This window comes from Pseudophryne corroboree, chromosome 1 (genome assembly GCF_028390025.1).
Source record: "Pseudophryne corroboree isolate aPseCor3 chromosome 1, aPseCor3.hap2, whole genome shotgun sequence".
NCBI lineage: Eukaryota > Metazoa > Chordata > Amphibia > Anura > Myobatrachidae > Pseudophryne > Pseudophryne corroboree.
This window is the reverse complement of record NC_086444.1, coordinates 279,631,873-279,656,983: the sequence shown is the minus strand read 5'-3', so window position 1 is coordinate 279,656,983 and position 25,111 is coordinate 279,631,873. Positions and strand designations below refer to the sequence as shown.

Sequence of the window (25,111 nt, the reverse complement as noted above, 5' to 3'; positions counted from 1 at the left end):
GTCCCAAGCATGTTTAAATTGCCCTACAGTCTTAGCCTCTACCACCTCTGATGGGAGGCTATTCCACTTATCCACTACCCTTTCTGTGAAGTAGTTTTTCTTTAAATTTCCCCTGAACCTCCCCCCCTCCAGTCTATGTATGCCCTTGAGTTCTAATACTTGTTTTCCTTTGAAGAATGTTTCCCTCCTGAACTTTGTTAAGACCCTTGATATATTTGAAAGTTTCTATCATGTCCCCCCTTTCCCTTCTCTCCTCCAAACTATACATGTTAAGATCTTTTAGCCTTTCCGGGTAAGTTTTGTGATGTAGGCCATGCACCATTTTAGTTGCCCTTCTTTGTACACTCTCTAATGTATTTATATCCTTCTGGAGATAGGGTCTCCAGAACTGGACACAGTATTCCAGATGGGGCCGTACCAATGACCTATACAGTGGCATTATCACTTCTTTTTTCCTGCTACTGATTCCTCTCCCTATGCAACCAAGCATCTGACTTGCCTTTCTCATTGCTTTGTTGCATTGCTTTCCTGCCTTCAAGTCACTTGAAATAGTGACTCCTAAATCTCTTTCCTCCCCAGTAGTTTCCATTATAGTGGATCATTACCATTATATTAACTCTTTAAAGGACAATATGAAATACACTTTCCATAGATATATAAAAAAATATATATATATACACTTTAAATAGAAATAGAATTAGACATGGAATGCGGACAGAAAAAACCCAAATCGGTATAAAGCTAACATTATTCTAAATGCAAGAAATATAACCATTTTCAATACATAGAAAAACCTTTCATGATATGTCACTTTTAATTTGAACATATCAGATTGTGTGATATATTTATTTCTTTACTTATTGATTTCTTTTTTATTTTATTTGTTTATTTTTTATTTAATATTTTTTATTATTATTTAATATTATATTAATATAAAACGAAAAATTAATAAAACAAGTAGGATTCAGGGTGAGAAAATATAACATTCAGTTTTTGGGTTCCTCAACAATAAAGAGAAATAACGTTTTGACCAATAAAATTAGGGATAAATCCTACTGACATTGCGCTACTCTTTTTCTTACTTTTGAGTGTTACATATGCTATAGGTCAATGCAGCGCTCCTACCTTTTATTGTGTAGTGGATGTTTGTATCTTTATTTCTTTGATTTATGTCTATTCATATTATATGGGATTACGGCTACATCAAAGCAGGTTTTTTTATTACCTAGTCATTCACTAATGCTTAAATAAAAATGTTGCACCCAAAGAAGAATACTAATGTCCTATGATAAGGACAGGAAGGGCCAACCTTTGAAGTTGGCCACTTTGAAGTGTTGCTTTATGAATGGAGACATAGTTATTGGTTGATTGAGCATGATGGGAGATGTAATTCTGAAATACCTATAGAACATAATGGAGATTTATGAAAACGATTCCACAGATAAATGGGATGGAAAGGTGTGTTACTCACAGTAAGTGATCTATACACTCTGAGAAAACATGGTTGACCGCAAACAATTTTCATAAATATCCCCTATTATTTGAATCCTTTACATAGTGGAATATACTCATAACTAGTCATTAATTTGCCATATTTAAAAACTAATGTAGCCAACAATAAAGCAAATATAAAAGCTTGGTATGTATCTTTAACCACTCTGTCTGTCTTTAAACCAGAGATCCTGGTGGCTCTAAAACTTCATTAAAAAGAATCAATAAAGAGAAGGACGTAGAAGTGAAGTGGGAGCGGTTCATCACTCCAGGGAAGGTAATGATTTCTTTTCTTATTAGCGTCAGATATATTTTACTGTGTTTTACAGGTGTAAATAAATTTGATCTCTTCAAATGAAGTGCTAAATATTTCAGCTAGTTAATTTTATTGTAGCGTGGGAAATGTGCATAGATTGTAGGCATTAACAACTGCTACAGTATATATTCTATGCAACATTTGTAAAACTGTGGCGTGTAGATCCTGGTATTGTAACCCATTAAAGCAATTTTTTTTTAATCTTGGGACCAAAATGTCATTATTCTGTGTCCCTAAAAATCTTCATAGCAATATATTGTATATCAGGGGGCCCCAAATTAGAATCTGTTATGGAATTTGGGTCCCTCAAGATTTGCAGCTGTGGACTTTGGGCCAGATTCATTAAGGATTGCAAATGCAAATGCAAAGCTGCTCGCAGCAGCTTTGCATTTGCAGTCCTTAGCAATGCAAATTCAGGAAGAGGTGCATAGCACATCCTTTCTGTATTTGCAATGTAATTGCATCTGAGATGAACATCGTGACCATTGGTCACTATGTTCATCTGCGTCGGCAGGATGAGTAAGCTTCAGTTTTCTTAGGCTTGCCGTCGCAGTGCGGCTTCCAGAGCCAAGGTGCGTCTTGCTATGCAGTCCTTGGCGTTGCCACTCCTGGAAAACAGGACCGTTTTTCCAAATGTTGGCCGCCCTGTCTCTCCCCGTGAATGCCTTTGCCTGTCAATCAGGCAGAGGCGGTCGCATATCTGCGCCGCGATCACAGGACCCGTTCTGCACTTTGCTGCAGTCATGCTAAACAGCCCTTGAAGTCGCGCCATGCCGTGGCGGGACTTAGTAGCGCCTCAGACGCTCAGTGATGTAATAGGACGCACAAGCTTTTTCTGATCAAAATGATATGCAGCATGCCTATATTCTGTGTGTAATTGCGGCTCTATCTGCATCCAAAATGTAACGTTACAGTGTTTTCCATCCATTTGCAGTCCATGAAACACTGTAGCATAGCATTTTATATGCAAATACAGTCGCAGTCACACACAGAATATAGGAATGCCTAGGGCTATTTTTCGTCCGGAACGCTCGGAACGCCGTTCCTGAAGGTCTGGTGAAAAATGACGTCACCAGGAGCGGCATTCAGGAACGTCCTGTCTGCCGGCGCCAAAAGGTTTTTTGTTTTTTTATGTTGGTGGGCGGGTGCGGTCGGGTGCGGTCGGGTGCCGGTGGGTGCAGGGGTTGCATAGAAATAGCCCCTGCAGCCCCTGTAGCAGCTTGGGAGCATCGGAGGCTGCGGAGTAGCCTGCTGTGTAAAAAAACCTACCCAAAATGGCCACCACAGAGCATGAGACAGATACTAGAGGTCAAGTAAAATCTCTACCGTTTTCTGCTCCGTGGCGGCCATTTTGGGTTGGCTTTTTTTTTAACACAGCGGGCTCCCCCGCAGCCAACGGAGCTCCCAAGCCACTACAAGGGCTATTTTTAAATAGCCCGCCCCCCAGCCCCTGGTGCTCTATGTAGAGGCAGTGAGCAGGAAAACCCCTTGACAAAAAGCAGGAAAGCCTTTGGCAACGAGCATGAGACTCCTGGCAGCGAGCAGGGAAACCCCTGGCAAAGAGCATGGAACCCAGAGCATAAAACCCCTGGCAACAAGCATGGAACCCTTGGGAACGAGCATGAGACCCCTGACAAAGAGCAAGTAATTTAGAAGTAATTAGAAGCCTTACTGTGGGACATAATTTGTAAGGGGCATTATTGTGTGTGGGGCATAACTGTGTGTGGCATATTGTGTAATGGGCATTACGGTGTGTGGCATAATGTGTATTGGGTGATATGGTGTGTGGCAAATTGTGTAATGAGCATTATGGTGTGTCATTGTGTAATGGGCATTACGGTGTGGGGCATAATGTGTAATGGCATTATGATGTGTGGCATAATGTGTAATGGTTGTTACATTGTGTGGCATATTGTGTAAAAGGCATTACTATAAGGATGAAAAATGATAAATAATGTAAGTAGCATGAATCAGGATTTTTATTTTTCCTATGGTGGCCATTGTCTGGGCGTGCATTTTGCAAAACTGGAGTATAAGGTAGTCTTTTCCTGCAAGGCCATACCTGTTGCAGCAAGGCCACACCCCTTTTTTTCTTTATTCTTACATAGGAAAAGACTTTATTCTTACAAAGATGCCCTGCCACTGAAGCTCTTCCCACATTTTCCCACAGCTCCGCCCACCGCTACCCACACCATGGGAGTTTCTAAACCTATTTTTCTGCAAAAATAGCACTGGGCATGCCGCATATCGTTTTAATCAGCAGAAGCTGCGTGTGCGTCCATAAATACAAACAAAGTACCCTCATCCTACCGAGTCTCACGGCACTCACGCTTTATGGGAGGGGGCATGCCAACGGCGTTAGAACGCTGTTGGTGGGGCGTGGTCTGGACAACAGAGATGTGTCCCGGACCGTTGGGGGAAGGGGGGGGGGGGCACGACGGCTGTGTGACGTCGCCCGCAGCCGCTGCAATACAGGATGCTGCGCTGGTAGGGAGCTACTAGTCAGGTATAAAAGCATCACCGCCATGCAATGCTTTTGTACCTGTGCGGCGGGGCAGAGCCAGACATGTGTTCCCCCGCATGTCTGTGAAAGTAGATTTAAATTTAGCACCTCTACGATCAACTCTGAATTACCCCCTATGTGCAGTGCAGGTGGGGCAGATATAACATATGCAGAGACAGTTAGATTTGGGTGGGTTATTTTGTTTCTGTGCAGGGTAAATACTGGCTGCTTTATTTTTACACTGCAATTTAGATTTCAGTTTGAACACACCCCACCCAAATCTAACTCTCTCTGCACATGTTATATCTGCCCCACCTGCAGTGCACATGGTTTTGCCCATTAAAGGAAAATGTTGTTTTGCAATCAACCTTGAATTAGGTCCCATAGTGTTCATATGAAAGAAAATCAACAGCAAAATACAAACCTAAGGCAAACAGGTACACGACTTAAGAGACATTAGACATCAGGCTTAAGGCATAAGGAATGCAGATTGAGAGAAATCAGACGTAAGCCGAGGTTGATGCAGAGGATTACAGATCAAACAGGAGTCACAATTGAGCGCAGAGCAGAGGAAAACTGCAATGCTGGAACATTCAGCACTAATTCGCCTGTCAGGAAACCATGTAGCACATTTTGGATGAGGGCAGGGTTTTTTTTTTTTTTTTTTTAAAGATATTTTTATTGAAATTTTTCCATCGTACAAATCAGAACAGTTGAAGACAGAAGAAATTTAGTGGAAAAACATTTTCCAAAAAGAAAAATAAATTACAAAGTTATAACAATAGTCTTGTTACAGTACATATGCCAAATGTCTGCCAATTATTAAAAAGAACTAGCAGTATTTAAAGATTATATATATATATATATATATATATATATATATATATATGTATATAAACAATAATTATGGCACATTCCTCATCATCTATCACAGTACAAAAAAGTGCGAGACACAATATTTGAATAAAATAGAACTTCTTGACTAAGTATGAGTTATAAACATAAATTGAAATACCTGGGGGGGGGGGGGGGGGGGGGGATGGGAAGGATGAAGAAAAGAATAAAGAAGATAGAAATAGAATAACAGAGAGAAAAAAGATAATACTCCACAACTCAAAAAAATGTAATAAATAAAAAATAACATTGCAAATTTACCTAATAAGAACACCAAGAATAGATTGGGTCTCAAAATAGGACAAAACAAGTCTAAAAAACCCTAAGGAGAAAAATCTCCAAAGACTTTATAGATATGCACCTGAACAGAAAAATCAGCAAAGACTTTATAGATATGTACCTGAACATCCGGATTCAAAGTGACTATAATGGGAGCCCATTTAAAATAAAAATTTTGTACACTCGTATCTAAATTCAGACAGGCATATTTCCTTTTATAATACAAAATATGTGTTAATTTACGTTTAACCTCTAAAATTGAAGGAGCCGTCTTCTTAGTCCAATTAAGTAATATACATTTCTTACATATTGTAAGAATAGTAATAAGAAGAGGTAGAATATGTTTTTTGTTGTTTCCCAAACACCAAGCAGAAAATCTAAGCCCTAAACAAGCCTTCGGATCCGGACTCAACTGCAAACCAAAGATAGAGTTTAGAAAATATATCGTCTTACACCAAAATACTCTCAATTTATAACAATCCCATGTACAGTGCATATAGGCCCTCATTCCGAGTTGTTCGCTCGTTGCCGAGTTTCGCTATATTGCGATTAGTCGCTTACTGCGCATGCGCAAGGTTCGCAGAGCGCATGCGCTTAGTTATTTTACTCATAAGTTAGGTATTTTACTCACGGCATAATGAGGATTTTTCATCGTTCTGGTGATTGGAGTGTGATTGACAGGAAGTGGGTGTTTCTGGGCGGAAACTGGCAGTTTTATGGGAGTGTGCGAAAAAAACGCTGGCGTTTCTGGGAAAAACGCGGGAGTGGCTGGAGAAACGGGGCAGTGTCTGGGCGAACGCTGGGTGTGTTTGTGACGTCAAACCAGGAACGAAACTGACTGAACTGATCGCAATGGCTGAGTAAGTCTGGAGCTACTCAGAAACTGCTAAGAATTTTCTATTCGCAAATCTGCTAATCTTTCGTTCGCAATTCTGCTATGCTAAGATATACTCCCAGAGGGCGGCGGCTTAGCGTGTGCAATGCTGCTAAAAGCAGCTAGCGAGCGAACAACTCGGAATGAGGGCCATAATTCGCAACTGTGGTTCCACATTTGATACATGAACCCTTTTCTCCTTTGGTATGGAGTGATATATGCTCTATGTAACATTCGAACATAAACTTCTTGCAGATGAGCAGAAGATAAAACCTTCAAAGATAAATCGGGTAATTCTGTCAATTCTGAGAGATCAATCAGGGAAGGAATATCTGTTTTCCATTTTTGCAACAAGATATCCCATTGCACATGTTCACTATCACCCGCAATTAGTTTATACAAATATTTAACTTTATAATTTTTAGTCAAAAAGAAAGTGAACCCATGTCAACAGATTTCACTTGGGACAAATAAACCCCTGTCTTAGGTATAAAAGGTTTTGACGCTCTAATAGAAGTAAAAAAATAACGTGTTTGAAAATACATGAACATATGTTTTCGTGGAATGGAATATTTAAGGTAAATATCAGAAAATGCAGAAATTGAGCCTCCTGGGTCAAAAACTTTGTATGATAAATCTAAGCCTTTCATCTTCCACATTGTAAATCTTGAATTAGATAATGTTGGAGGAAAAGAAGGGTTTCCATAGAGGTATAAATTGGGTTATGTAAGGGTTAGTTTTAAATCGATTTTCTCTTACGTCCTAGAGGATGCTGGGGACTCCGTAAGGACCATGGGGTATAGACGGGCTCCGCAGGAGATATGGGCACTATAAAGAACTTTAGAATGGGTGTGCACTGGCTCCTCCCTCTATGCCCCTCCTCCAGACCTCAGTTAGATCCTGTGCCCAGAGGAGATTGGGTGCATTACAGGGGAGCTCTCCTGAGTTTCTCTGATAAAGAATTTTGTTAGGTTTTTTATTTTCAGGGAGCACTGCTGGCAACAGGCTCCCTGCATCGTGGGACTGAGGAGAGAGAAGCAGACCTACTTAAGTGATAGGCTCTGCTTCTTAGGCTACTGGACACCATTAGCTCCAGAGGGAGTCGGAACACAGGTCTCCCCTCGCTGTTCGTCCCAGAGCCGCGCCACCGTCCTCCTCACAGAGCCGGAAGACAGAAGTCGGGTGAGTATAAGAAGAAAAGAAGACTTCAAGGCGGCAGAAGACTTCTGATCTTCACTGAGGTAAGCGCGCAGTGGTAACGCTGCACGCCATTGCTCCCACACACTACACACACTAGCGGGCACTGATGGGTGCAGGGCGCAGGGGGGGCACCCTGGGCAGCAATAAAAACCTCTAAATCTGGCATTATAAGGTTAGACACTGCGGAGGCAGTAAATATATAAATCCCCCGCCAGTTTTGTGATACTTTGAGCTGGACCGAAGCCCGCCGCTGGAGCTTGTTCCATCAGCACTAACCAGCGCCATTTTCTCCACAGAGATTGCAGAGAAGCTGGCTCCCCGGTCTCTCCCCTGCTGAACACGGTGACACAGGGCTGAAAAGAGGGGGGGGGGGGGGGAAATTGTAAGGTGCAGTGAGTGTATTAGCACAGTGATTAAGATAAAAGCGCTATATTATCTGGGAGATTATTTTCCAGTGTCAGTGGGCGCTGGGTGTGTGCTGGCATACTCTCTCTCTGTCTCTCCAAAGGGCCTTATTGGGGAACTGTCTCCTTATAACTATATCCCTGTGTGTGTGGGGGTGTCGATACGAGTGTGTCGGCATGTCTGATGCGGAAGGCTCAGCTAAGGAGAAGGTGGAGCAGATGATTGTGGTGTCTCCGTCGGCAACGCTGACTCATGATTGGATGGTCATGTGGAATGTTTTAAATGCAAATGTGACCTTATTACATAAGAGATTGGACAAAGCAGAGTCCAGAGAAAAAGCTGGGAGTCAATCCACCGCTTCGACTGGGTCACCGGGCCCTTCTGGGTCTCAAAAACGTCCCCTATCCCAAATAGCAGACACTGATACCGACACGGATTCTGACTCCAGTGTCGACTACGATGAGGCGAAGTTACACCCAAGGGTGGCCAAAAGTATTCATTATATGATTATTGCAATAAAATATGTTTTGCATATCACAGATGACCCCTCGGTCCCTGACACGAGGGTGCGCATGTATAAGGAAAAGAAACCTGAGGTAACCTTTCCCCCATCCCATGAGCTTAACGAGTTATTTGAAAAAGCTTGGGAAACTCCAGATAAAAAACTGCAGATTCCCAAAAGGATTCTTATGGCGTATACTTTCCCTGCACAGGACAGGGTACATTGGGAATCCTCACCCAGGGTGGACAAGGCTTTAACACGCCTGTCCAAGAAGGTGGCGCTACCGTCTCCGGACACGGCAGCCCTCAAGGATCCTGCTGATCGCCGCTACCGTCTCCGGACACGGCAGCCCTCAAGGATCCTGCTGATCGCAGACAGGAAACTACTTTAAAGTCTATTTATGCGCATACAGGTGCTTTGCTCAGACCGGCAATAGCATCGGCATGGATGTGTAGTGCAGTTGCAGCTTGGACAGATACCTTGTCAGCTGACCTTGATACCCTAGACAGGGATACCATTTTATTGACCTTAGGCCACATTAAAGACGCAGTCTTATATAGGAGGGACGCTCAAAGAGACGTTGGGCTGCTAGGTTCGAGAGCCAACGCAATGGCGATTTCTGCTAGGCGAGCCCTGTGGACCCGTCAATGGACGGGTGATGCCGACTCAAAGAAGCATATGGAGGTTTTGCCATACAAAGGTGAAGTTTTATTTGGGGAAGGTCTCGCGGACCTGGTTGCCACAGCTACCGCGGGTAAATCTACCTTTTTGCCTTTTGTTCCCCCACAGCAAAAGAAAACTCCACAATATCAGATGCAGTCCTTTCGGTTGCATAAGTCCAGAAGAGGTCGGGGCTCATCTTTCCTCGCCAGAGGTAAGGGTAGAGGAAAGAGAGCACCTGCTCCAGCTAGTTTCCAGGAGCAGACGTCCTCCCCGGCTTCTACTAAATCCACCGCATGACGCTGGGGCTCCACTGAGGGAGTCCGCACCGGTGGGGGCACGTCTTCGACTCTTCAGCCAGGTCTGGGTTCTGTCAGACGTGGATCCTTGGGCGATGGATATTGTATCCCAAGGCTACAAACTGGAATTCGAAGAGGTGCCCCCTCGCCGATTTTTCAAGTTGGCCTTGCCAGCTTCTTCCCCAGAGAGGGAAGTAGTGTTAGCTGCAATTCAAAAGCTGTGTCAACAGCAAGTGATTGTCAAGGTTCCCCAAGTGCAACAGGGGAAAGGGTACTATTCGACCCTGTTCGTGGTCCCGTAGCCGGATGGTTCGGTCAGACCCATTTTAAATCTAAAATCCCTAAACCTGTACTTGAAAAAGTTCAAATTCAAGATGGAATCGCTCCGGGCTGTGATCTCCAGTCTGGAAGGGGGGGATTTTATGGTGTCACTCGACATAAAAGATGCATACCTTCATGTCCCCATATATCCTCCTCATCAGGCGTACCTGAGATTCGCTGTACAGGACTGTCATTACCAATTTCAGACGTTGCCGTTTGGGCTTTCCACGGCCCTGAGGATTTTCACCAGGGTGATGGCGGAGATGATGGTGCTCCTGCGCTGACAGGGAGTCACAATTATCCCATACTTGGACGATCTCCTGATAAAAGCAAGATCGAGAGATCATTTGCAGAAGAGCGTGTCGCTCTCCCTGAGAGTACTACAACAACACGGTTGGATTCTCAATCTGCCAAAGTCACAATTGATTCCAACGACTCGACTATCATTACTAGGCATGATTCTGGACACGGAACAAAAGAGGGTTTTTCTCCCAATGGAAAAAGCCCAGGACCTACAGAACATGGTCAGAGACTTGCTAAAACCAAAAAGATTGTCTGTTTATCAATGCACTCGAGTTCTGGGGAAAATGGTGGCAGCCTACGAGGCCATCCCCTTCGGCAGGTTTCATGCAAGGACGTTTCAGTGGGACCTCCTGGACAAGTGGTCCGGGTCCCATCTACTAATACATCAGAAGATAAGCCTGTCCCCCCGGGCCAGGGTGTCTCTCCTGTGGTGGCTGCAAAGTGCTCACCTTCTAGAGGGTCGCAGGTTCGGCATTCAACTCAAGACTGGGTTCTGGTGACCACGGACGCGAGCCTCCGAGGATGGGGAGCAGTCACACAAGGAAGACATTTTCAGGGGCTATGGTCAAGCCAGGAGGCTTGTCTACACATCAACGTACTGGAATTGAGGGCCATATACAATGGTCTATGACAAGCGGAGAATCTTCTTCGCGACCTACCGGTTCTGATTCAATCAGACAAAGTCACAGCCATAGCTCATGTGAACCGCCAAGGCGGGACAAGGAGCAGAGTGGCAATGGCGGAAGCCGCCAGGATTCTTCACTGGGCGGAAAATCATGTAAGCGCTCTGTCAGCGGTCTTCTTTCCGGGAGTGGACAACTGGGAAGCAGACTTCCTCAGCAGACACGATCTCCATCCAGGAGAGTGGGGACTTCATCAAGACGTTTTTACAGAGATAACAAGTCTTTGGGGAATTCCTCACATAGACATGATGGCGTCACGCCTCAACAAGAATTCAGATCTTCAGGAGATGCTCACAGAAGATCCATGGCCTCTTCCTCTCAGGGAGGACCTGTTACAACAGGGGCCCTGCGTGTTCCAAGACTTACCGCGGTTACGTTTGACGGTGTGGCGGTTGAACACCGAATGCTAGCTGGGAAAGGTATTCCGGAGGAAGTCATCCCTACTCTGATAAAGGCTAGGAAGGAGGTGACAGCAAAACATTATCACCGTATCTGGAGGAAATATGTTTCTTGGTGTGAAGCCAAGAATGCTCCTACGAAAGATTTCCATCTTGGCCGTTTTCTCCACTTTCTACAGACAGGAGTGGATATGGGCCTAAAATTAGGCTCCATTAATGTACAGATTTCGGCCCTGTCTATTTTCTTTCAGAAGGAATTGGCTTCTCTCCCAGAAGTCCAGACTTTTGTAAAGGGAGTGCTGCACATCCAGCCTCCTTTTGTTCCCCCAGTGGCACCTTGGGACCTTAACGTGGTGATCCGGTTCCTGAAGTCTCACTGGTTTGAACCTCTTCAAACGGTTGAAATAAAATTTCTCACTTGGAAGGTGGTCATGTTGTTGGCCTTGGCATCTGCAAGGCGGGTGTCCAAATTGGCGACCTTGTCTCACAAGAGCCACTGTTTGACCTTCCATGTGGATAGTGCAGAGTTGAGGACTCGTCCTCAATTTTTGCCTAAGGTGGTTTTCTTCATTTCATATGAACCAACCTATTGTGGTGCCTGTGGCTACGGGTGACTTGGAGGATTCCAAGTCCCTGGATGTAGTCAGGGTCTTAAAAATCTATGTAGCCAGGACGGCTCGGGTTAGGAAAACAGAAGCACTGTTTGTCCTGTATGCAGCCAACAAAGTTGGCGCTCCTGCTTCGAAGCAGACTATTGCTCGCTGGATCTGTAACACGATTCAGCAGGCTCATTCTACGGCAGGATTGCCGTTAACAAATTCGGTAAAGGCCCATTCCACTAGGAAGGTGGCCTCTTCTTGGGCGGCTGCCCGAGGCGTCTCGGCTTTACAGCTTTGCCGAGCAGCTACCTGGTCAGGTTCAAACACTTTTGAAAAGTTCTATAAGTTTGATACCCTGGCTGATGAGGGCCTTGCGTTTGCTCAGTCGGTGCTGCAGAGTCGTCTGCACTCTCCCGCCCGGTCTGGAGCTTTGGTATAAACCCCATGGTCCTTACGGAGTCTCCAGCATCCTCTAGGACGTAAGAGAAAATAAGATTTTAAACCTACCGGTAAATCTTTTTCTACTAGTCCGTAGAGGATGCTGGGCGCCCGTCCCAGTGCGGACAAAATCTGCAAGGCTTGTATATAGTTGTTGCTTCCATAAGGGTTATGTTACAGTTGAGATCAGTCTTTAGCTGATACTGTTTTTTGTTCATACTGTTAACTGGTTGTGTATATTCCAGGTTATACGGTGTGGATGGTGTGGGCTGTTATCTTGCCCTTAGATTAACAAAATCCTTTCCTCGTATTGTCCATCTCCTCTGGGCACAGTTTCTCTAACTGAGGTCTGGAGGAGGGGCATAGAGGGAGGAGCCAGTGCACACCCATTCTAAAGTTCTTTATAGTGCCCATATCTCCTGCGGAGCCTGTCTATACCCCATGGTCCTTACGGAGTCCCCAGCATCCTCTACGGACTAGGAGAAAAAGATTTAAAATCTTATTATTGATGGCAAGCCATGCTTTATAAGTATCTACAAAAAGGACATGAGTCCTAATCCAGTGAGGAATAAGTGATAATTTAGATTGTAAGAGAGCGCCTGGAGCATATGGAAAGAATATTGCAGACTCTAAAGATAAATCTACATATTCAGATTTATTCAAAATCCAAGCATTAATATATCTAAAAAAGATTGAAAGTGAATAGGCTGGCAAATCAGGGTATCCTAGACCTCCTTTACGTTTATGTACAACCATCTTTGCCCTAGAAATTCGTGGGCGTTTGCCCTGCCAGATAAGTTTAGAAAACATTGCATCTAATTTCTTAAAATCCGAAAGAGATTAAGCTATCGGTATTTGTTGCATACAATAAAACAATTTCGGAAATAATATAGATTGAACAACAGCCAATCTTCCCAAGAGAGAGAGAGAGAGGCAAGTCTCTCCATGACTCAAGCTTCACAGCTATTTTTGATATTACTTAAGTAAAATTGGCCAAGTACATTTGAGATAAGTCCGAACAAATTTGTATTCCTAAATATTTAATGCGGGAAGGGGCAAGGGCTAAAGGAATATTTAAAGATTTTTAAAAATCCGAGTCAGTAGTACCCAGAAGTAGTACCTCCGATTTTGTTATATTAACTTTATACCCTGATATCATACTAAAAGAATCAATCAAATTAAACAAAGCCGGTAAGGAACTGGAAGGTTCTGAGAGAAAAAGAAGAGCATCATCGGCAAATAATCCTATCTTCAATTCCTCTGATTGAATTTTAATACCGTGAATTAATGGTGACTCTCGGATAGCAACCGTTAGCGGCTCAATCGCAATAGCGAATAGGAGGGGGGACAAAGGACAGCTTTGTCTAGTTCCCCTTTTTAAGAAGAAAGTATAAGACAATATACCGTTACAGGCCACCTGAGATTTAGGGTTAGAGTATAGAATACGGAGAATGTTAATAAACTGGGAAGGAAAACCAAAATTTGTCAAAGTTTGAAATAAACGGGGCCATAACACTAAATCAAATGCTTTCTCCACGTCTAACGTAACCACAATATGAGACGAAGACGAAGAAAAGGCATTAGAACAAACATGTTGTATCGCTGCCAAAACCCTCCTCACATTTACCAACGAATGTCGTCCTGTAATGAATCCAGTTTGAATCAAAAAAGGTAAAACAGGTTTTAAACGTTCCGCTAAAATTTTTGTAAATATTTTATAATCATTATTTAAAAGCAAAATAGGTCTATATGAACCAGGAAGAGTTAAATTTCGACCTTCCTTAGGTAAAACCTTAATAATCGCATCCGAAAAATTTAAAGGGAGCCTGCCACTTTCAATGATATGATTAAAACAATCCGCTAACGGTTTATCTATAAGCGGACTCATCAGGTGGTAAAATTCAGTAGAAAAGCCATCTGGGCCTGGAGCTTTTGCCAATTTCAACTGTTTAATTCCTTTAGAAACTTCCTCTGTGGTTATCGGAGCTATCAAAGTTTGTGAAAAAGAATCAGAAAGCTGGGGTAATGAAAGAAGATCCCAAAAGGATGAAAAAGAAGAAGAACTAGAGGTGGTAGTAACAGAAGGAGAAGAATACAAAGTCTCATAAAAAGACTTCAGAGTATTCGCTATTTGATGATCCGACGTAGTAAGAGAGCCATCCGAGGTTTTCAAAGGGTGCACCACCGTCTTATGTCTAGAACCCTGCAGAAGATTAGTAAAAAGCTTTCCAGTCTTATTACCAAACTTATAAAATTTAGAGTTTACATTAAACAAGTATTTATCTCCATTTATTTGAAGGAATTCATTAAAATGTGTTTGGGCAGTAAGATATTGAGTCTTAGTAACTGTTAGGGTCTCCTGCCCTGTGCTGCCACGTCGTCATGGCAACCGGGAGACAAGTGCTAGTGGAGTAACCTGAGCGCAGCTGATACTCCGGTTCGGGTCTTTTGCTGTGCAGTGGTTATAGGCTCTGTGCACGGCAGGGGATCCGGTGCTGGTTTTTGTGCTCACAGTCTGTGAGGTCTGAGTGGGGCGTGGACAGCACCTGCTTTATAAGGCCTCTTTTCAGGGTAAGCAGATGCTGCTGAATCTTTGTTGGTTAGTCAGTTCATGAACGTTAGCCAGTACTGTGTAGCTTTGTATTTGTTTGTTGCTTACTGCAAATAGGCCTGGGAATTTGGTATTACACTCTGCCAATCCAGACCTAGCAGTAAGACTGGAGTCAGTCGTTTAGCTTGCTGGGGTTCTGTTACTACTCTGTGAACTTAGCAAGTTTGCGGCTGTATTCTAAGACTTGCCTGTCTAATCCTGTCTCACTGTGCTAGGTGTCAGGGGTCAGTTTAGTGGCAGTAAGCTAAAACCTGTGCACTGCAAGTGAGAATTTGGATTGTGGAGATTCTCCTTGTGTCTATCATTCCATCTCTGACCAAGGAGTTTACTGCCACACCCGTTGGTAACCCTTTAGGGTTTTGCTGTTGCCCTTAGCAACAGCATTTCGGGTACTCTACGTATTAAAACACAACATCTTGCTTTTTCCATCTTAGCAGTTCTAATACAAGGGAGATACCCAGTTCCTTAGCCTCTGGGCTTCTCTGTTCACTTTGTGTGTATTTTGTTACCCTATCACCTTCTGTGTACGTTATGTCATATCCCCCAGTTTGTCTGTGAGTCCATCTGTTTTGCATAACAGTTCAAACACCAGTACATTCCTGCAGACACTGGAGTGCATAACAGTTCTGACACCAATACTTTCCTGCTGGCACTGGTGTGCATAACATATTCAGCAGCCTAATACTCCTGTTGAAATTTTGTGGGAATATGGAGCATACCCCTCAAAATACATTGCAACAGGTGGTCGATCATGTGCAGGTCCTGACTCGACAATTTAATGATTTGTCCATTAAAATGCACACCTCCCAGGCTGCTGGCGGAGCTCCCGCAGCAGCAGCACCTGCAGGGGTCAAGGAGCCGAAAGTAAATCTCCCGGATCGTTTTTCTGGAGATCGCTCGCAGTTCTTTTGTTTCAAGGAGAGCTGCAAGCTATACTTCCGGCTTAGGCCTCAGTCTTCTGGGTCGGAGATTCAGCGGGTGGGCATAGTGATTTCCTTGCTACAAGGAGACCCACAGGTCTGGGCATATGGGTTGCAGCCTGACTGTCCGTCGCTTAAAAGTGTTGATGCTTTTTTTACGGCACTGGGCATGTTGTATGATGACCCTGACAAGACGGCCTCAGCCGAGGCTCAGATTTCGATCCTTAAGCAAGGGCGCAGGCCAGTTGAGGTTTACTGTACGGAGTTTCGGAGGTTGGCCCATGATACCCAGTGGAATGACCCAGCCCTGAGACACCAGTACCGAAGAGGTCTTTCTAACCAGATAAAGGACCAACTGGTACAATATCCCTTGCCTGATAGCTTGGATCAGCTCATGCAGTTATCCATCCGGGTGGATAGACGGCTGAGAGAGCGTAGGCTTGAAAGGGAGACTGAGATTTCCTTCCTTCCCAAGGGAACCTCAGACTCTGAGGAATTTTCTGAGGAGCCTATGCAGATTGGGGCTACCCGCCTCTCCTCGCGTGAGAAGACGCGGAGGAGACAGCAGGGGTTGTGTTTGTACTGTGGGAATAAAGGTCATGTGGTAGTATCATGCCCAGAAAAGCCGGAAAACTTCAGGGCCTGAGGGTGATGGGAAATATCCTGTCAGGCCAGAAGTCAGAATTTCCCAAGAAGACTTTTATCATTCCGGTGACCTTGAAGATCCTCGGTCAAACTGTCAAGACTGAGGCCTTTGTGGACAGTGGGGCCGACGGGGTTTTTTATGGACCGCCAATTCGCCCTGAAACACTCTGTTCCCTTAGTACCCTTGGCATCGGAAATTGAGATTTGTGGGTTAAACGGGGAACCATTATCCCAAGGTAAAATTACCTCTTGCACTAGCCAGATTTCTTTGTTTATTGGAGCCACACACTCTGAAAAATTGTCCTTTTATGTGACTGTCTGTACTTTTGCCCCATTGGTGTTGGGGTTACCCTGGTTAAGGGCCCACAATCCTCAATTTGACTGGGTCTCTGGGGAGATTCTTAGTTGGGGTACTGATTGTTTCAGGAGTTGCTTGAGCCTTCCAGTCAGGCTCTCGCAGCTAAGTTTGCCAGGATTGCCAGGGTGTTATGCAGATTTTGCGGACGTGTTCTCCAAAAAAGTTGCAGAGGTACTACCTCCCCATCGCCCCTATGACTGTGCCATTGATTTGTTGCCAAATGCTAAGCTTCCCAAGAGCAGGTTGTACTCCCTGTCACGTCCTGAGACTCAGGCTATGGCAGAGTACATTCAGGAGAACTTGGCTAAGGGATTTATCAGACCTTCACAGTCTCCAGTTGGGTCGGGGTTCTTCTTCGTGGGTAAAAAGGACGGTTCGTTGCGACCCTGCATCGACTTCAGGGAATTGAACCGTATCACGATTAAAAACTCATACCCACTGCCTCTCATTTCGGTCTTGTTTGACCAGCTTCGTACTGCCACCATTTTTTCTAAGATTGACCTACGCGGTGCGTACAATCTAATCCGAATAAGAGAGGGGGATGAATGGAAGACTGCCTTTAATACCCACTCAGGGCATTATGAATATTTGGTGATGCCTTTTGGGCTCTGTAATGCCCCGGCAGTCTTCCAGGATTTCATGAATGATGTGCTCAGGGAATATTTGGATAGATTCTTAGTTGTATACTTAGATGACATCCTAATCTTCTCCCATTCCCTGGAGGAACATCGGAAGCATGTACGCTTAGTCCTCCAGAAACTCAGAGACCACCGGCTTGGGGCAAAGCTGGAGAAGTGCGAATTTGAAGTTCAGCAAATCGCATTTCTAGGATATATTATCTCCCCAGAAGGTTTCCAAATGGAGGGTTCCAAGGTACAGGCAGTCCTGGATTGGGTGCAGCCCACTAGTTTGAAGGCGCTTCAGCGTTTCCTGGGCTTTGCGAATTTTTATAGACGATTTATCGCTGGATTTTCGTCTATAGTGGCGCCCTTGGTGGCACTCACTAAGAAAGGGGCGGATGTTGCTCACTGGTCTTGTGAGGCTAAAGCGGCTTTTGCCCGTCTCAAAAGGGCATTTGTTTCGGCCAAGGTGCTGCGACACCCAGATCCAGAGCGTCCTTTTGTGGTGGAGGTGGATGCCTCTGAGATGGGTATTGGGGCAGTGCTTTCTCAGATGGGAGTGTCTGATAATCGCCTTCATCCCTGTGCTTACTTTTCCCGTAAATTTTCGCCTGCCGAGATGAATTATGACGTGGGTAACCGGGAATTGTTGGCTATTAAGGATGCACTCGAGGAGTGGAGACACTGGCTTGAGGGGGCTAAGTTTGTGGTCTCAATTCTCACTGACCATAAGAATCTGGCATATTTAGAGTCAGCGAAGCGTCTCAATGCCAGGCAGGCACGATGGGCTTTGTTTTTTGCTCGCTTTAATTTTTTGATAACATATCGCCCTGGGTCAAAAAACATCAAGGCTGATGCGCTCTCGCGGAGTTTTGCTCCAATCCAGGAGACCACCGAGGAGCCGTTGCCCATTGTTTCCCCATCATGTATTAAAGTGGGCATTACCCAGGACCTCTTATCATTAGTCCTTAGAGCACAGGAGCAGGCTCCTCCAGACCTTCCGGTAGGTCTTTTGTTTGTGCCTCCTAGGTTAAGACAGCGAGTGTTCCTGGAATTCCATGCCAAGAAGTCGGCAGGTCACCCGGGTATTGCCAGAACTCGGGAGTTGCTATCTAGGGCGGTGTGGTGGCCCTCGGTGGCTAAGGATGTGGATCAGTGGGTTCAGGCATGTGACATCTGTGCCCGAAATAAGACTCCTAGAGGGGTTCCTGTTGGCCCATTACATCCACTCTCTATCCCATCTAAGCCATGGACCCACATTTCAATGGATTTTGTGGTGGACTTGCCCAAATCCTCGGGGATGACAGCCATCTGGGTTGTCGTTGACAGGTTTTCGAAGATGGCGCACTTCGTTCCACTGGTTGGGCTGCCATCAGCCAGACGCCTGTCTGAATTATTTATGCTGCATGTTGTGCGTCTCCACGGGTTGCCACATGATGTGGTCTCTGACCGCGGATCCCAGTTTGTGGCCAAATTCTGGAGGGCATTTTGTTCCGATCTCCAGATTTCTGTCAGCTTGTCGTCAGGCTACCATCCGCAGTCTAATGGGCAGACTGAAAGGGTGAACCAGTCCTTGGAGCAGTTCCTCAGGTGTTATGTCTCCAAGTGTCAGACTGACTGGGTTGCTCATCTGTCCATGGCGGAGTTTGCCTATAACAACGCGGCTCACTCTGCTACAGGGATCTCTCCCTTCCTTTGTGTGTATGGGCATCATCCTAAGGCCAATTCTTTTGACCCCGTGGACTCCACGCCTGGTGGTTCCTCTGTGGTTTCGGTCCTTAGAGGTATTTGGCGGAAAGTGAAGAAAGCCCTTGTGTCTGTGTCATTAGTGACCAAAAGGGTTTTTGATAAGCGGAAAAGACCCTGCAGCTTCAAATTAGGAGACTTCGTCTGGTTGTCTACCAAGAATTTGAAGTTGAGACAGCCATCTCATAAGTTAGGGCCCCGGTTCATCGGCCCTTATAAGATCACCAGGGTTATCAATCCGGTGGCATTTCAGTTAGATCTGCCCCGTTCTTTGGGTATCAATAAAACATTTCATTGTTCCCTTTTAAAACGGGCGATTAGTAATCCTTCTACCAGTGGAAGACCTTCCCCTCTTCTGATACGTGGCCAGAGGGAGTTTGTTGTTGAAAGGATTCTTGACTCCAAGGTGGTTCGGGGTCGGCTGTCATTTTTGGTGCACTGGAAGGGGTATGGCCCGGAGGAGCGGTCGTGGGTGCGCAGTTGTGATCTTCATGCCCCCAGACTGATACGCTCTTTCTTCTCGCAGTTCCCCGATAAACCCGGTGGTAGGGGTTCTTTGACCCCTCGTCAGAGGGGGGGTACTGTTAGGGTCTCCTGCCCTGTGCTGCCACGTCGTCATGGCAACCGGGAGACAAGTGCTAGTGGAGTAACCTGAGCGCAGCTGATACTCCGGTTCGGGTCTTTTGCTGTGCAGTGGTTATAGGCTCTGTGCACGGCAGGGGATCCGGTGCTGGTTTTTGTGCTCACAGTCTGTGAGGTCTGAGTGGGGCGTGGACAGCACCTGCTTTATAAGGCCTCTTTTCAGGGTAAGCAGATGCTGCTGAATCTTTGTTGGTTAGTCAGTTCATGAACGTTAGCCAGTACTGTGTAGCTTTGTATTTGTTTGTTGCTTACTGCAAATAGGCCTGGGAATTTGGTATTACACTCTGCCAATCCAGACCTAGCAGTAAGACTGGAGTCAGTCGTTTAGCTTGCTGGGGTTCTGTTACTACTCTGTGAACTTAGCAAGTTTGCGGCTGTATTCTAAGACTTGCCTGTCTAATCCTGTCTCACTGTGCTAGGTGTCAGGGGTCAGTTTAGTGGCAGTAAGCTAAAACCTGTGCACTGCAAGTGAGAATTTGGATTGTGGAGATTCTCCTTGTGTCTATCATTCCATCTCTGACCAAGGAGTTTACTGCCACACCCGTTGGTAACCCTTTAGGGTTTTGCTGTTGCCCTTAGCAACAGCATTTCGGGTACTCTACGTATTAAAACACAACATCTTGCTTTTTCCATCTTAGCAGTTCTAATACAAGGGAGATACCCAGTTCCTTAGCCTCTGGGCTTCTCTGTTCACTTTGTGTGTATTTTGTTACCCTATCACCTTCTGTGTACGTTATGTCATATCCCCCAGTTTGTCTGTGAGTCCATCTGTTTTGCATAACAGTTCAAACACCAGTACATTCCTGCAGACACTGGAGTGCATAACAGTTCTGACACCAGTACTTTCCTGCTGGCACTGGTGTGCATAACAGTAACAAGAGAAGGGGACTGTTTAAATAATTGAAATGCATTAGAAAGTTGGGACTGAAGACTAATATATGAATCATTTCTCTTTTTTACCATTTGAGAATGGAATTGTATAAGGTCACCCCTTAAAACTGCTTTAGCTGTTTGCCAAAAAAACAGAGGGGTCACTGATTGCATATCCCTCATTATTAGAAACATAGGGGTATATGCAATTGCGGTCGAATTCCCGAAATTGTCGAATTTCGGGAATTTTTCGCCAAAAAAAAAAAAATCGACAATGCAATTCAGTACTTTCCGACAAAAAAACGGACTTTCAAAATTCGACTTTTTGAAATTCGACTTTTGACAAATTCGACTTTTTTGCAATGATACACATGCTGCAATTTGACCAAAGTCTATTCAATGGAAGTTTGGAAATTCGACAACAGTGCTTTTAGACAGTAAATTCGTCATTTTCAATCCGCCACACTTTGGAGGGTGAAACTAATAAAAAAAATTTAAAACATGTTTTTTTTGTGTTTTTTTTCTTGGTAATATCATATCTATTTATATTAGAAGGGATTAGGTACTTGGTTTGTCTTTTTTGGAGGCACAAGTATTATTTATATATTTTTAAAAATAATATATATATATATTTTTTTTGGATGGAATGGTAAAATCCCTGAAAAAAATGGCGTGGGGTCCCCCCTCCAAAGCATAACCAGCCTCGGGCTCTTCGAGCTGGTCCTGGTTCTAAAAATGCGGGGGGAAAATTGACAGGGGTTCCCCCGTATTTTTAAAACCAGCACCGGGCTCTGCACCTGATGCTGGTGCAAAAAATACGAGGGACAAAAAGAGTAGGGGTCCCCCGTATTTTATACACCAGCATCGGGCTCCACTAGCTGGACAGATAATGCCACAGCCGGGGGTCACTTTTATACAGCGCCCTGCGGCCGTGGCATTAAATATCCAACTAGTCACCCCTGGCCGGGGTACCCTGGGGGAGTGGGGACCCCTTAAATCAAGGGGTCCCCCCCCAGCCACCCAAGGGCCAGGAGTGAAGCCCGAGGCTGTCGTCCCCCCCATCCAAGGGCTGCAGATGGGAGGCTGATAGCCTTGAGAAAAATGTCAGAATATTGTTTTTTCCAGTAGTACTACAAGTCCCAGCAAGCCTCCCCCGCAAGCTGGTACTTGGAGAACCACAAGTACCAGCATGCGGGAGAAAAACGGGCCCGCTGGTACCTGTAGTACTACTGGGAAAAAATACCCAAATAAAAACAGGACACACACACCGTGACAAGTACAACTTTATTACATACTGCCGACACACACATACTTACCTATGTTGACACGCCGACTGCCACAGTCTCCGACGATCCGAGGGTACCTGTTAAAAAATTATACTCACCTTCCAGCGTCCAGAGATAAATCCACGTCTAGAGTATAATCCAGGTACTTGGCAAAATAACAAAACGCAAAAACCCGTGCCAGCGGACTGAAAGGGGTCCCATGTTGACACATGAGACCCCTTTCCCCGAATGCAGAGACCTCTACGTGACAGCTGTCACTGAAAGGTCTCGTAAGCCAATCAGCGAGTGCAACCTCCTTGCACTCTGCTGATTGGCTCTGCGCGTCTGAGCTCAGACAGCGCATCGCAAAGCCTCTCCATTATATTCAATGGTGGGAACCTTGCGGTTAGCGGTGGGGTCACCCGCCGGTCAGCAGCTGACCGCGGGTAACCCCCCCTGACGGCAAAGTTCACACCATTGCAAGTAATGGAGAGAGCTGTGCGATGCGCTGTCACAGCACAGACAGCGCACAGCCAATCAGGTGAGCACCACGTAGTAGCGCTTCCTGATTGGCTGAAGGGACCTCAGTGACAGGAGTCACGTGGGCTCCCGGCACATTCGGGGAAAGGGGTCTCATGTGTCAATATGGGACCCCTTTCAGTCCGGCATATGGTCGGGTATGCGGTTTGTTTTTTTAACAAGTACGTGGATTATACTCTGGACGTGGATTTATCTCTGGACGCTGGAAGGTGAGTATAATTTTTTAACAGGTACCCTCGGATCGTCGGAGACTGTGGCAGTCGGCGTGTCAACATAGGTAAGTATGTGTGTGTCGGCAGTGTGTAATAAAGTTGTACTTGTCACGGTGTGTGTGTCCTGTTTTTATTTGGGTATTTTTTTTCCAGTAGCACTACAGGTACCAGCGGGCCCGTTTTTCTCCCGCATGCTGGTACTTGTGGTTCTCCAAGTAACAGCTTGCGGGGGAGGCTTGCTGGGACTTGTAGTACTACTGGAAAAAAAACAATATTCTGTCATTTTACTCAAGGCTATCAGCCTCCCATCCGCAGCCTTTGGATGGGGGGGACAGCCTCGGGCTTCACCCCTGGCCCTTGGGTGGCTGGGGGGGAACCCCTTGATTGAAGGGGTCCCCACTCCCCCAGGGTACCCCGGCCAGGGGTGACTAGTTGGATATTTAATGCCACGGCCGCAGGGCGCTGTATAAAAGTGACCCCCGGCTGTGGCATTATCTGTCCAGCTAGTGGAGCCCGATGCTGGTGTATAAAATACGGGGGACCCCTACTCTTTTTGTCCCCCGTATTTTTTGCACCAGCATCAGGCGCAGAGCCCGGTGCTGGTTTTAAAAATACGGGGGATCCCATGTCAATTTTGTCCCCGCATTTTTAGAACCAGGACCAGCTCGAAGAGCCCGAGGCTGGTTATGCTTTGGAGGGGGGACCCCACGCCATTTTTTTCCGGGTTTTTCCCGTTTTTCACCGTTTTTTTAATTTGCGGCAAAATCCGGCAAATCGGCCGTTTTTCGCCCGCGGGAATGTCGAATCCGTTTTTCATTGAATATGGTGAATTCTGGCAGCCACCTGCCGGAATTCACCTGTCGAATTGTGTCGAATTAAAAAACGGCGATAATTTGCCACGATTCGCCGTGAATTGCATATACCCCTTAATCTTTCCAAGCTTGCACTAATCGTTCCTTAAATAAATTTGGTCAGGTAAACCGGAAACTTCCACGTAGGGCTAATATTTTTAGACTTTTTAAAACGTAAAACAATACTGACTAAACCATGATCAGATAAAACAGGGGGCTCAATAGATGCCGATTGAACTCTGGGAAATAAGGGGTCAGCAACAAAAATATAATCAATACGTGACCACGTGTTGTGAGTCATGGAAAGACAAGAATACTCTCTCTCTATGGGGTTGAGTGCTCTCCATGAGTCTATCAAATTCAGAGATTTAGTAAAGAAATCAATACCCAACTTAGGAAGTCGAAGTAGAGACTTCGGAGGAGGAGATCGATTTAGAAAGGAAGCAATTAAATTAAAATCTCCACAAACTATCAATGTAGACGGATCATAGGAATGGAGCTTGGCTAGCAGTTTTGTCAAAAACTATTTCTTATAAGGAGTAGGGGCATATATACTGCAAATAATATATATAACACCTTCAAATACAATCTCCACTATAACATAGCGGCCTTCTAAATCCGTAACCACAGATGAAACCTGGAGATTGAATGAACGCTTGGCAAGAATTGCCACTCCACTCGATTTAGTATTATAAGAGGATGAACCCAATAATACCCAATTTAATATTTGTAATTTTGTAACCTCAGGGGCCAACAAATGGGTTTCTTGTAAATAGATGATATCCACTGACAATTTATTTAGATACATCAATAGTTTTCTACGTTTGGCAGGTGTATGAATACCACGAATATTCAACGATCCAATTTTAAAAGACATCAGTACAATTAGTATATAGATTAGTAAATAAATTTTTGAGTCGTGGAGCCAGACAGAAAAGGGAGAGAGGGGAAGAATAAGGAAAGAACAATGGGAGACAAAAAGAAAACATCACATAAACAAATAGAATCATATCGTAAAATGAACAAAATGAGCAGAATAGCAACATTGCCAAATAAGACCTCCAGCAACAATCCCCAGTCTGCACCTCCAGGGTTCCAAACATAGGGAAATTCAACAGAAATAAACAAATAAAATAAGAAAAAATGACACAGCTCCTCCTCTCACCACCAGCATATCAATGGTATATAATAATATCCAAAGGGAACTGCTACCACATAACAGGACAGTAGAAATTTGGAAGCAACACTTCAAAAAGCATAGCAACCATAAGACACAACTAGTATACCCCAGGGCTATAATCCAGTAGCTATTACGTGTCATAATGGAAAATGAAAACAGACACATATATATATATATATATATATATATATATATATATATAGAAACTCGGCGGCGCGGCACTCAGCTATGTCAGAAAGAAAGGCACGGAAAGCTTCTAGCTTATCAACGTTTCAATGTATTTTTCACATTTTCGTCAGGATAAATATACACCATAAAACCACATACCTTTATACACATACATCACCATGTGCAAACTGGCGTGGGAGCCGGGACTACACACCCGCCCACAAGTCGCCCAATGCTGACGTCATCCAAAGAAGACTAATCAGCTGTGCTCAAACTATCACCATAGAAACTGAAAACAAAGCACGAGACAAGTCGGTA

General features: G+C 44.8%; 1 protein-coding gene across 3 annotated transcripts in view; it reads left to right on the top strand.

Annotated features, from left to right (window-relative positions):
• The window catches only part of CCDC60 (coiled-coil domain containing 60), a 638,346-nt gene that overhangs the window by 458,906 nt on the left and 154,329 nt on the right, over positions 1-25,111 (top strand). For all 3 annotated transcript variants that reach the window (XM_063964309.1, XM_063964308.1, XM_063964307.1), the window contains one exon: positions 1,678-1,768. In XM_063964309.1, the coding sequence (XP_063820379.1) occupies positions 1,678-1,768 (91 nt within the window). The remainder of the gene's footprint in view (positions 1-1,677; positions 1,769-25,111) is intronic.